Below are 13,817 nucleotides of genomic sequence, written 5' to 3' on the forward strand. Positions count from 1 at the left end.
CGGAAGAAATGTAGCAATTATAGAGGGATCACTTTATTGTCTCATGCTTTGAAAATATTTGAGAAAATACTTGAAAAGAGGCTAAGGAAAATAATAGAACCACAACTACAGGAAGAACAATATGGATTCAGAGAACACCGATCAACTACCGATCTCATATTTGCACTTAGAATACTGTTAGAAAAGCATTGGGAGAAGGGCAAAGACTTAACACTAGTGTTTTTGGATCTCGAAAAAGCATTTGATAGTGTTCCAAGGAAGACTATATGGGAATGTTTAAGAAAGAAGAATGTACCCAAAGGGCTTATCCAGAAAGTTAAAATGCTTTACGAAGACTGCTGCAGTTGCGTACAGATAGGAAACGGTAATTCTGATTGGTTCCAAACCACTAAAGGAGTGCAACAAGGCAGTACCCTTTCACCATTACTTTTTATCACTGTCATGGATGAAGTCATGAAAGAAATTAAGCAGAAGAACAATATGGACATCAATGCATTTGCATTTGCAGATGATGTAGTAATTTGGGGAAATACAGAGAAGGAAGTCCAAGAAAGGCTGAACACCTGGAATGAACATTTGAAAGCACACGGATTAATAATAAATAAATCAAAAACTGTTACTATGTCTGTCAACAGGCAGAAGAAGAAAGGAAAAATAATGCTGGAAGGTACACAACTGGAAACAGTAGACCAATATAAATATCTTGGGTGCATCATTTCAAGTGATAACAGAATACAGCACGAGATTAACAACCGCATTAAACAATCAGCTCAGTTTTACCATCAAGTTCGGAACCTCCTCTGGAACGAACAAGTTCCCTTAAGATCAAAGCAGATTCTATTCCAATCATACTTCACCCCCATAATAACATATGGCCTAGAAACCTGCACAACAACCCAACAAGTGGACAGCAAACTACAAGCCGCAGAAATGAAGTTCCTACGAACTATGGTACAGAAGACAAAAAGGGACAGGGTAAGGAATGAAAGAATAAGGGAGCAAGCTGGTGTGTACCCATCCCTGAATGAAAAAGTGACAAGGGCCCGTTTGAAATGGTTTGGCCATGTCAAACGAATGGATGATGGAAGGACAGCAAAACAATGGCTACACACAGTCGTGGCCGGAAAAAGACCGGTAGGAAGACCTAGGAAGAGGTGGCTGGACCAAGTGAAAGAGGACATAGGAACAAGAGGAATCAGCTGGGATGTCGTCTTGAGAGAAGAGTGGTACATGGACAGACAGAAGTGGAGAGTGCTCGTAAACCACACCCGGGCAACTGGAGTGGAAAACTTATGATGATGACTAGCAATAAAACGAGTGCGTAGCACTTGAGGGTAAAAAACGGCTCCTTAAGTTTATATATGATCTCTAAACATCATATTATTTTCCAAAACTGCAGAATACACCTTAGAAACCACCTTAATGTAACTATTAATGTAATTAATAGAGCAATTTCCTCAAATAATTGGTGTTTAATATTTATGATTTTGTTTTTACAAAGTTATCTACTTTTTGTCTGCCAGTGTATTTTAAGAAAATTCATATTGAGCACATAAATCGGCAGTATCTGCTACTCAATAAAAATTAAAATGCTGCTTTATTACAAAATGATGTTCTTATTCTCATTTTACAATTACGATAATTTTTTTAACAGTGTATCTAATGTCATATTTCTCAATGTTGTGATTATTTACAGACTTCCCTCCAGAAGTTTGAAGACTTGCTGGTCACTGGTTACATCATTACCATTAGACAATGATTTGATTTGCTGTACAAGTTGTTTCACTCCATGACTGAGTTAGCTCCATGACTAACTTGCTCGTATTAGTCAGCCCGCTCAGATTTTGTTTATAGAATGCCAACGAAAGACAATCATGAGAGATACGATGACGGGAAATACCATAGATTGAACTACGCACTGGAAAGGTATTCCACCAGCAAAAGGTAGTGGGATTGTGCCACTTGTAAGATGTGTTCTTCGGGTCCATACATCATTCCCGTCGTCATATGATTTTGTCTGAATTTCTAAGATAGAAGAAACATTTCCTTAAGAGTCTGGTGCCATTCTTTTTTTATTGAAACAGCGATTAACAGTAAATGCATGTCTTAACCTGCAAAACAATGCCGAAAGTAAAGTCGAGTACAAGATCACGTTCAGCAATATGTAGAGGATTTTTTTTTTTTTAATTTCACTAACGATGAAAAAGTATTATTTTGTCAACTGTGTGGTGAAACAGTAAGTGCATATCAACATTCTCAAGCAACCCAGTATTTTCCTGGAAATAAGCACATTGCTGCTGCTTCAGGAGTGCATTCGCGACAATTACTAATAGATAAACCAGCTTCTTCAAATGTTGGCTGATCCAAATACCCCCAGGTATGCAGATAATTTCTTTGCACCAACATTGAAAAGGTGGATCCTTCCTTCTATTTAATATAGTATAACATTCCTCTTGGCAAAGTACATAATTCGAGACGAGAAATTTCGTAAAAAATGCATTCATTTTGAGCTTCCAGATAAATTTACATTAAGAAAAAACGATCTCCCAAATGTTACGAAGAAACTTTACAAAGAATTAGGGCAGTATGTGACAACTTGAGAAAAAATACATATAGATCAATCACCTAATCAGTACACAATATTATAATCTAAAAAGATGTATAATATTTTGTTGACACCATTCATACCTTCAGTTATGATCTACTTTCAAGTCTTATATAGAGAGACAGGAATAGGAAAGCAACACATAATAGGACACACACAATGGCAGGTCAGTGTAGGAAGAGTGAGCAACAGAAATAGGAGACAAGGACAAACATGAAAACACACAAGGACAAACACAATACCAATATCTTCATACTCTGCAATCTTCAAATAGATAGGCTCTTTCCACATCAAATCAAATCAAAATCTCTTTATTTGCAAATGAGGTGTCTACCTCGGTGGCAAATGGTACACTAAAATGCATTGCTGTCAAGCACTAAATATTAAATTAACAAGAGAAGAAAATTTTCCTATAATACAATATTATACAGTTTACGCTAACAATGTTTTCTTTTAAACACACAGCTCATCCTTAATAAATTTATATTGTTTACAAAATTCTACTTATAATATCTCCTGTACTACTTACAAATATAGTCAACTGATATACAGTATGTGGAATTACTTAAAAAGATACTATACAACTGGTATAAGATTAATATTTACATTGCATTTATTTACTTTTTTTTTTTTTTTTTTTTTTTTTTTTACCCGTTCTGGAACCTAAGTAGCTCCAATTCGTCTACATTCATCTCTTCTCAGCTGCCCGATGGGCTCATTTCTGCTTTCCAGCTTCATCAGGAGGGTGGCATCAACACTTACGGAGTTGGGGGCAGGAGTGCATCTTGACAGATCTTCAGTCTTGATGTGTGAATAGGATAAGGAAGAAGTGGATAAGTACAGGAAAAGAGAAGAAATATAAGAAAAAGATAAACACAGGCCTTAAAAGATTAGGAACTTAGGCAAACGCAAAGGGAGAAATGGATCTTAACAGGACTGAACAAGTGCCAAATCAAGTCTTATATAGAGAGTTTGTATTTTTAATAAAGGTTAGGCATCTTGAAACTTGTTGCTAACACTGTTTTCCACAGGGTATGTTTGTTTGTGAAGTTGAGGGAGATGATGATCTCTCTCTTTCTTGTAATGCTTGTAATGCTAATTTCTTCCGACCAAGTAGGAGAAAAATATTGATGGTAGCTAATATGTTTTGTATTTCAGACAAGAGTTCCCTGGGTCTGGATGCTCCAGGGGGACGATGGGGACCTAATATTGAGGAGTTCCATCGTCGATTTGATCCAAACACAACCAATGGAGAGGGCCCTCACTGGTTACGCAATCTTTACTTTTTGTACCTTCTGGAACTACGAGCCCTGGCTAAAGCTGCTCCATATCTGATACGTGAAGAGTACTATACCGGAAATGAACAGGAGGATGAAGAAGTTCGCAAGGCTATGCGAGATTTGCTCCAGATTGTTAAGTAAGTAAAACTGTAACTTTCTCAATAGAAAGAACCAGTGAAGTGCCAAAAGGAAAAGGCAAGCAACATGATAATTCAACAGATTCTGTGTCACTTTCCACTACTTTAAAAGAATTCAGTATATCAGTTGCAGAGTGTCAGACTCATGATCCCAAGTTTGTAGGTTTGATCCTGGCTGAGGTAGCCGATTATTGAAGGGAAGGTCATATCTTGTGAAATTTTTGGGTTTTGGAGAGTGTAATGGCATCGCCAATACAGGTAATGCAGACAATCTCATGTACTGTTCATTATGCTGTGCCGCCAGCATCTTTGAATCCTATTACGAACAGTCTTCTCGATACAACAATTTCTTCTACACTTTCTTCTCTGCAGTCTTCTAAACTGTGTCAAATGATGCACCAAAAACTGTTGTAAGTGAACGTGAATTGCTCACCTACAGCATTGCATATCCTGACAATAAGTTCATCTGTTGTGGCTATACACATATGTCTAATTCGAATATAATTGGTCCGTTATTGGAAAACATACATTTTCCAGCTAACTCATTCTTGGTTGCAGTGTTTCGCCCCTGGGTGCTCATTTGGTCTTGTCAGTTGCTAAACTATCACACCTGCCAAGACTGATGACTAGAGTGCTTGTAGTGGAGGTCACTGCACAGGCTACTTGGAGCCTCAGGCAGTGCCAATGCACTATGAGGGACTTGGTCTTATAGCAGATGCCTTGGATTCAGGAGGTCAAATTGACTGTATCGCGATTGACCTGTCTAAGGCATCTGATAGGGTAGATAATGGGAGACTATTGGCAAAAATGAGTGTACTTGGACCAGACAAAAGGGTAACTAAATGGGTGGATATATTTCTAGAAAATAGAACTCAGAGAATTAGATTAGGCAAAGATTTATCTGACCTTATAATAATTAAGAGGGGAATTCCTCAAGGCAGTATTATTGGACCTTTATGTTTTCTTATATATATATAAATGATATGAGTAAAGAAGTGGAACCACCATTGTCCGGTCCCAAGTCCGGAATGAGAAAGAAGGGGGGTTTGCTGGTCTGGCACCCAGCTGTAAAACTGCCAACACCGAGTGTTGGGCGGCGGGAAATAACCTGACTCCCTAAGGGGGCCAACAGCTTCGGGCGAATGAGCCCCTTTGGGTGGGGTGATGGTCCCCACAGTGGAGGAAATGCCACTGGAATCCATTATGCAGCGTCTGTTCTCCAGGTTAGGGGCAGCTGCACAAGGCGTCTGTACTCCAGAGGAGCGGCCTCATTATCACCTCACTGGATCACATCCAGAGTTGTAATTCGGGACCTAGTCCCACACAGGTGACACCTTGACAGTCAACCATGGAAGGTCTTTTAAGGAATACTCCACTGGCTGAACCAAGATACTGTGAAGTCGGAGGCACGGAAATACCCAGTACCACATACACGAACAAGACAAAATCAAGAATCAAACCAAAGCAGATAACATACTTCTCTACACACAATATAAACTCACTCGTGCAAACCGGTAAACTAAAAGTGATCACCGACATAATGGACCAACACAAAATTCTTATCATGGGATTACAGGAAATTAGAAACACTTACCAGGATGCCTTGCAATCTCAAGGGTACAGACTTTATAAAGGTATACCCGGGAAGAGAGTGATGAAGAATGTCCCACAATTTGGAATAGGATTTTTGGTCAGCCTTAAAATAATAAACTCAGTTCAAGAATTCAGATCACAGTCTCCACGACTCTCAACGCTCACTTTAAAGGCATGTAATAAAATCTATACTATAATAAATGCCCATGCTCCCACTAATGATAAAAACAACTCCTCAAAAGACCAGGAAGAAACAGGAGAATTTTGGGACCTATTAGACCAGACCATAGATAACATCCCCAAACACCATATAAAATTATTAATAGGCGACTTCAATGCTCAACTAGGCAGAGAAAGAAAATACCGTGACATCATCGGAAAATGGCCTGCACACAAGAAAACAAATAAAAATGGAGAGAGACTTGTTGACCTGTGTAGAAACCATAATTTAATCTCAAAATCTACATGTTTTAAGAGGAAACCTCAAACTTAACATGGAAACTCCCTGACTACACTAAAGGAGAATGGCAACTGGATCACGTCTGCATGGAAAAATACCACCACAAAGAGATCTATAATGTCAAAGTCGTCTGAGGAATAGACACAGGTTCAGATCACTACGTAGTTAAAATTAAAATTGAACTCACTCCCCAGAGGAGGCAACAAAAGCAAGCCCTTAAAACTAAAAGAAAAATAGATCCTACCCAGCTAATCAACAACAAAAATTACCAGAGAGCAACTGAAAAAATAAAAATCACAGATAAACTTGAAGACTTAGTACACAACCTTAAACAAATTGCAGAAGACCTGGCTCCAATTAAACCATGTAAAAAACACCAATGGTGGAACAGTGAATGTGATGAAACAGTGGAGAAAAGACATCAGGCATGGCTATTACATCAGTCCCAAAAAACAGAAATATCCTATCAAAAGCTAGTAAAACAGAGAAAAGAAACTACCCAAGTCTTAAGAAGAATAAAAAGACAACATCATAAGGACATCCTGCAGTTAATTGAAGAACAATTCAATAAAACTCAATCAAGGGACTTCTACAAAACCTTCAGAAAGCAGCTCCAAAAATATGAACCCCTGACCTTACTGATGAAGGATGAAGATGGTAAGCTGGCCCATAACAATAAAGACAATGCAGAAATTCTGGCTAAACATTTCAACAAGCTTTTAAATTGTGAGGAACCTACAGAACTCCTTCATTTGGACACCAACACCCCGATAAAGACATCACCAGAGAACATCAATCCCCCCCACAATAAAGGAAGTCTACCAAGCTCTGAATAAATTAAAAAGCTACAAGCGCCAGGAGAAGATCAGACCTTTGCAGAAATCTGGAAATATGCAGGAACATCAGCAAAAGTTGCCCTTCATCAACAACTTGTCTCTATCTGGATTAAAGAAGAACTACCAGAACACTGGACAACAGCCCTCATTCATCCACTGCACAAAAAAGGAGATAAAACCGACCCTAATAACTACAGAGGAATCTTGCTCCTAGACATAACATACAAAATATTTTCAATAATCATCCTTAATAGGATAAGTTTACAACTTGAGAAAGAACTAGGAGAATATCAAGGAGGTTTCAGACCCTGGAGGAGCTGTCCTGATCAGATTATGAGTCTTAAGTTGATAATGGACTATAACAAGAGAAGAAACAGAGATATGGTGATGACATTTGTAGATTTCAAGAAAGCTTATGATTGCATCCACAGAGAATCTCTGTTTAAAATTTTAAGACACCTTGGACTACACCCCAAATTAATAAACATGATAAAATTGACTCTCACCAACACCAAATCAAAAGTGAAGTTTAGGGGTGAAACATCAGAGACATTTGAAATTAAAACTGGGCTACGGCAGGAAGATGGGCTCTCACCACTATTATTTAACTGTGCTCTAGAAATGGTAATGAGGGAATGGTTTAGGAAATGTCCCCCCAAAATAAAGATTGGCCAAAAAATCAAATCAAATTGCCTGGGTTTTGCTGACGATTTAGCATTACTAGCAGTGGACGTGAAAGAAGCAAAAACCCAGATAACAGAACTTCAGAACATTGCAAATAAAATTGGCCTCAAAATATCATTTGAAAAAACAGAAATTATGCCGCTAAAACCAACACAGCTAAAAGAAGTCACCATAAATGGTAATAAAATCAAAATAGTAATTCAATTTAAATATCTTGGAGAAGTAATAACACATAACCTAAATGAAAAAATCTCAGTCCAAGTAAGAACAAATAGATTAGCTAAAGCACAAAAGTTAACATGGGATATCTACAAAAAGAAATGTCTATCAATAAATGCAAAAATAAAACACTACAACACAGTTATAAAACCAGAAGCAACATATGCAGCAGAAATACTCTTTCACCTGAATAAACAATCAAAGACTGACAGACTTCAGAAAATTGAAAGGAGGATTGGAAGAACCTGCATCAACAAAAAATACCAGAAAGATGGACAGTGGTGGTTAATACCTAACAAAGTCGTGTACAAAGAGCTAGAACCCATTACAGATACTATGCGTAAGAGGAGACTGGGATTCTTTGGACATATCATGAGGATGCAGGATTCGAGACTTCTGAAACAACTAGTACAACACAGTCTCGTCTCAAAAAATACCACAACAGGATGTAAATGGATCAGAGAAGTAAGAGAGGATCTGAAGGAAATAGGCCTTACAACAGAAGACACCACAAATAAGATAAAATTGAACACAAAACTCAAGAATACAAACCTCCGATTTACCCTTACACAAAACAAACCAAAACACGCACTTTTTCAACTGAGGAAAGGGCATGAAGATCGGAGCGTCTGAAGAAGTACTGGGAGGACCGCAAAGCACGAACAATCCCTTCAAAGAGACCTGAACGACGGACTGACTAAAGTGATCCTATGTGGTCATTAATAATAATAATAATAATAATAATAATAATAATAATAATAATAATAATAATAATAATAAGAAGAAGAAGAAGAAGAAGAAGAAGAAGAAGAAGAAGAAGAAGAAGAAGAAGAAGAAGAAGAAGAAGAAGAAGAAGAAGAAGAAGAAGAAGAAGAAGAAGAAGAAGAAGAAGAAGAAGAAGAAGAAGAAGAAGAAGAAGAAGAAGAAGAAGAAGAAGAAGAAGAAGAAGAAGAAGAAGAAGAAGAAGAAGAAGAAGAAGAAGAAGAAGAAGAAGAAGAAATAAGGCTTTTTGTGGATGATGTTATTCTGTACAGAGTAATAAAGAAGTTACAAGATTGTGAGCAACTGCAAAATGACCTTGATAATGTTATGAGATGGACAGTAGGCAATGGTATGACGATAAACAGGGTTAAAAGTCAGGTTGTGTGTTTCACAAATAGGAAAAGTCCTCTCAGTTTTGATTACTGTATTGATGGGATGAAAGTTTCGTATGGGAATCATTGTAAATACCTAGGTGTTAATATAAGGAAAGATCTTCATTGGGGTAATCACATAAATGGGATTGTAAATAAAGGGTACAGATCTCTGCACATGGTTGTGAGGGTATTTACGGGTTGTAGTAAGGATGTAAAGGAGAGGGCATATAATTCTCTGGTAAGACCCCAGCTAGAGTATGGTTCCAGTGTATGGGACCCTCACCAGGATTACTTGATTGAAAAACTGGGAAAAATCCAAAGAAAAGCAGTTTGATTTGTTCTGGGTGATTTCCAACAAAAGAGTAGCATTGCAAAAATGTTCCAAAGTTTGGGCTGGGAAGACTTAGGAGAAAGGAGATGAGCTGCTCAACTAAATGGTATGTTCCAAGCTGTCAATGAAGAGATGACGTGGAATCGCATTAGTAGATGAATAAGTTTGAGTGGTGTCTTTAAAAGTAGGAAAGATCACAGTATGAAGATAAAGTTGGAATTCAAGGGGACAAATTGAGGCAAATATTTGTTTATAGGAAGGGGAATTAGTGATTGGAATAGCTTACCAAGGGAGATGTTCAATAAATTTCCAATTTCTTTGCAATCATTTAAGAAAAGGCTAGGAAAACAACAGATAGGGAATATTGATTGATTGATTGATTGATTGATTGATTGATTGATTGATTGATTGATTGATTGATTGAAGGGTCATCATATCATATAGATTTCTATTTCTATTAGGAACTTGAAAAATTTTTCCCATATGACTAAATTTATAATTTCAGTACACTGTAAATTGTCCATTATTGGAAATAATAAATGTTCCAGCTAACTCATTCTTGGTTGCCAGCATTTTGCCCCAGTGCGCCAATTTGGGCTCATCAGTTGGTAACTAGCACACCAACCAAGATGCATTGCTAGTGCATGTAGTGGAGGCCACTGCACAGGCTGTGAACCATTTATGTTGGAATTATGAATTTACTCATTCAGGACAAATATTTCTAGTTCCCTATGGGAATCAAAATCAGTATCATCTGATGGCCTAGCAGGCATCAATTTTTGTTAAACAGGCCAATTCTCTCATAATGAATTGGCACTGCCTGAGGCTTCAAATAGCATGTGCCATGGAATCAATGCCAAAGACAAAGAAGTCCACCTCCACCACTATTAGCTTCCGTCCTCAGGGGCCCAGGTTAGATTCCTGGTACTGCCAGAAATATAATAATTGCAGGAGGGCTGGTATGTGGTTAAAATGACCGGGCAAGTTGGTCATGCAGTTAGGGACGTGCAGCTGTGAGCTTGCATCTGGGAGACAGTGGGTTCGAATCCCACTGTCGGCAGCCCTGAAGATGGTTTTCCGTGGTTTCCCATTTTCACACCAGGCAAATGCTGGGGCTGTTTCTTGATCAAGGCTACAGCCAGTTCCTTCCCACTCCTAGGCCTTTCCTATCCCATCGTCACCATAAGACCTATCTGTGTCAGTGCGACATAAAGCCAATTGCAAAAAATAAAAATAATAAAAGTGTGCTTAAAATGATTCATGCAGCTCACCTCCATTGTGGGTGTGCCTGAAAAAAGCTGCACCACCTCACAATGAGGACACGAGTTTACAGTGCCAAAGAAGAGGGAAAGAGACTTATTTCCAACCAAGGGAAATTCAAGCAGTTTATTTTAAAACGTGTAACCAAACTTATTTGTTTATGTTTATTATTCAGATCTGTGCTGAAAGAGGCACAAGAGTCATGTAGTGTATATTTTTATGCCCAACCACTATAGTGCATATACTGTATGTATACCCTGTAATAACTTTACTGAAATAAACGGGGTCTAGCGGGGTCTGATATTAAAGCGACCAATTCTCTTGTAGTGAATTGGCACTGTCTGAGGCTTCAAGTAGCCTGTGTGGTGGAATCAATGCCAAAGAAGTTCACCTCTGTAGTGTAACGGTTACCACTATTAGCTGCCATCCTCAGTCTATATATTTTTACTGAAATAAATAGGGTCTAGCGGGTCTGATATTATGGGTGTGGTGTGGTTTTGCCCTGGGAGTTCCTTTATGTTGGTGGTGACCTCTGCACTGAAAACCAAACATTTCTTCCAAATACATATGTACAAACATACCTTTCTCAAACAGTTAATCTCCAGTAACACTGGTCTACAACAAGAGAAACTTTTTTTCTGTCACAAGAACAAAACATGCTGTTTCTGAAAGATAATTCATCCCTGAATCCCAGATCTAATTTCTGTATCGGCCTCAGTTTTCATGTGATAGCAGTTTTTGTAACTGCTTACATCAGCCTATGTATTATGCGTACCTGGCAAAATGACACGTTCTCACACCCCAAATGTAAACAGCAAAAAAAAAAAAAAATACAACGTAAGAGTAAAGAAAAGTGAAGAAACATACCTAAAAATATTTCCTTCTCCATTTCCTGCGATACTTTGCCTTAGGGATGTCTCTTCGTTAGGTCCAGCATTAGTTTAACAAAATTGCGGCACTCCAATTGCCTTGATGACACTTTTCCACTTGAAAAATATCCTGGTGGCACTGTTCACCATGTTCGTCACTAACAGCACCAAGGTTATCCAGGAAGAAGTTCAAGAAATGTAGATTAACTGACCTATAACATCCTGTATGGTGGTATGATCTCAGTTATTCATGTACAATATCATGGCAGTTCACTGTCTTCTGGTTGCCTAAAAAGTTCTTGCAGACACTAGTGAAAACCAGCCAAGTCAATTTTTAAACATGTTCATCAGCCATTAATTCCTTAATTTGTGATCCTTCAAATGGACTATTCCTTCCTTTATTTTTGCTTCACTTATCCTTAGGAACTTCTCTCAGAAGTACCTCAATTCACGTGGTGTTTTGCCATGGCTTTCAAACTATTTTGACGAGACTCTGTTTAATTTGCAACAGGGATAGATACACATTTTTTGGTTCAACAAGAGGAGTGTTCATCATATTTATCTCTCTAGGCAGTAGTTCATTCAGAGTAGGCCATTTTTTCCCACAGTAGTGTTCTTTTTTATCTATCTCTGCTGTCCCACTAACATAGAAAGCAGTCCAGCACTTTGCGTATCTGAGCTGCATGCCGAGTAGAATTGTTGTTACTTTGAGATCTCCACTTATACAGTGAAACCTCGTTAGTACGTTTCTACAGAGGCGACGAAAAAATCGTGTTAAGCGGGAAAACATACTATCGAATATCCCATTAAAAACTATCCAAAAGGGAGATGGTATCACTTTACACATTAGTACCTTTTACATTGTGTGTGTAGTGTTTCAGGAGATAAAGGAGAGCACTAAAAAGTGTGAAAAAGTCGAGAAAAAAAAATCATTAATTCTCTACTGGAGAATTAAAGATATGACATTCTTTTTCCCTTGGCCTCATAGAGGTAGCTGCAATCCCTACATATTATAACAGATCACTTCATTCCTAAAACATTTGTATAATGAAATGTTAGTTGAAGCCTTAGGTTTCTGACCAGTGGGTAATTAATCACTGTTTTCTGGTCACTTTGTTCGAGCATGAATTCTCACGAGGTTATACTTGCCATACGCGATTAAGTGCCTTCGGCCACCATCTTGAACACAATACTTCGGCAGTACTCGGCATTGGTTTGGACAGACTCGCCGGTGAATAATAAAAATGTACCAACTGTCAAACTAGCCGTTTGTGCTTTTGTATGAATGGTACACCGCTTTACCATTGCCTGCATCTTTATTCTTTATATAACGTTTTAATGGGATAGGCCTACAGTATATGAAAACCATTACACAATCGTGAGAAGTTCAGTAGCGGGGTACATACGGTATCTGTCTTGTGATAGCCTAGCTATGGATAAGAAAAGGGCCGTGAAACCACTCACTAATGAAAAAAATAACATCCTTCAAAAAGTAGATAGGAATCCACATTTTCACGTAGAGTTGGTGCGAACGTTAAAATTAGCACCTTCTACTTTGAACACTATTGTGGAAAACCGAGACAAAATTGAAAATGCGTATGAGCAAAATAGAAACGGAAAAAGGATACGAGTGCGCGAAGGAAAGTTTCCGAAGTTGGAAAGAATGATTTTGTACAAATAAATTTCTGACTTCTGATTGGAATGTGAAATAGACTACAAGCACAATCATGTGTACTGGGTTATTCAACAATCTCACTGACAGCAAAGACCTTTCCATAGGAAAAAAAAAAAACCACTTTTCCCTTTGAGTAAATCAAATGATCATAGATATATCTCTCGATCATGACCATCCTCCAACGGCTGCCCGGTTGCTAGAGTTACACTTCCGTTATACATTTTGTGGCAGTAACTTCCGTGACACATAATTTTGGATGACTCCCAGCCATAAGCCATGTATGTCAACAAGAGAGCTTTGAAGGAAAAAAAAAAAAAAAACTTGTGAAAAATGAATTCAGCGCTCCTAGTCGCAGTGGAATCTATTACTGTACTTTACCTTAGCATTGTCCTGTCTTGTTCTAGTGTAAAGTAATTGCTGTCAGTCAATAATGCTTTACCGAAGCTAACAGCTTGCCCCTTGAAGGCGCTATATACTAGGTGCTTGAGAATTCAAGGTCATTTCCTCTTATCGCGCAACTATCTCCAACCGACCCGTGGCGAGGGCTCTTATCTCGGTTGGAAATCACATTCCGTACACAAGGGATAACAAAAACATTTTCAGGTCTGGGAAATATATGTTCGTACTAAGCGGTAAAGACGAAAAATCATGACGTGTTAAGTGAGGTATTTTTTATACAGATTTAATACGATGGACGTCAGGACTTCAAATTTACGATGTGTTAAGTGGGAA

General features: G+C 38.1%; 1 protein-coding gene across 7 annotated transcripts in view; it reads left to right on the plus strand.

Moving 5' to 3' along the window:
- Ero1L (endoplasmic reticulum oxidoreductin-1-like protein) overlaps positions 1-13,817 on the plus strand; it is a 194,439-nt gene that overhangs the window by 122,161 nt on the left and 58,461 nt on the right. For all 7 annotated transcript variants that reach the window (XR_011017600.1, XR_011017599.1, XR_011017596.1 and 4 more), the window contains exon 9: positions 3,764-4,022. Coding sequence is in view for 2 of the 7 variants with exons in the window: in XM_068225422.1 (XP_068081523.1) it covers positions 3,764-4,022 (259 nt within the window). In the remaining 5 variants the exon portion in view is untranslated. The remainder of the gene's footprint in view (positions 1-3,763; positions 4,023-13,817) is intronic.

This window comes from Anabrus simplex, chromosome 1 (assembly GCF_040414725.1).
Source record: "Anabrus simplex isolate iqAnaSimp1 chromosome 1, ASM4041472v1, whole genome shotgun sequence".
Taxonomy (NCBI): domain Eukaryota; kingdom Metazoa; phylum Arthropoda; class Insecta; order Orthoptera; family Tettigoniidae; genus Anabrus; species Anabrus simplex.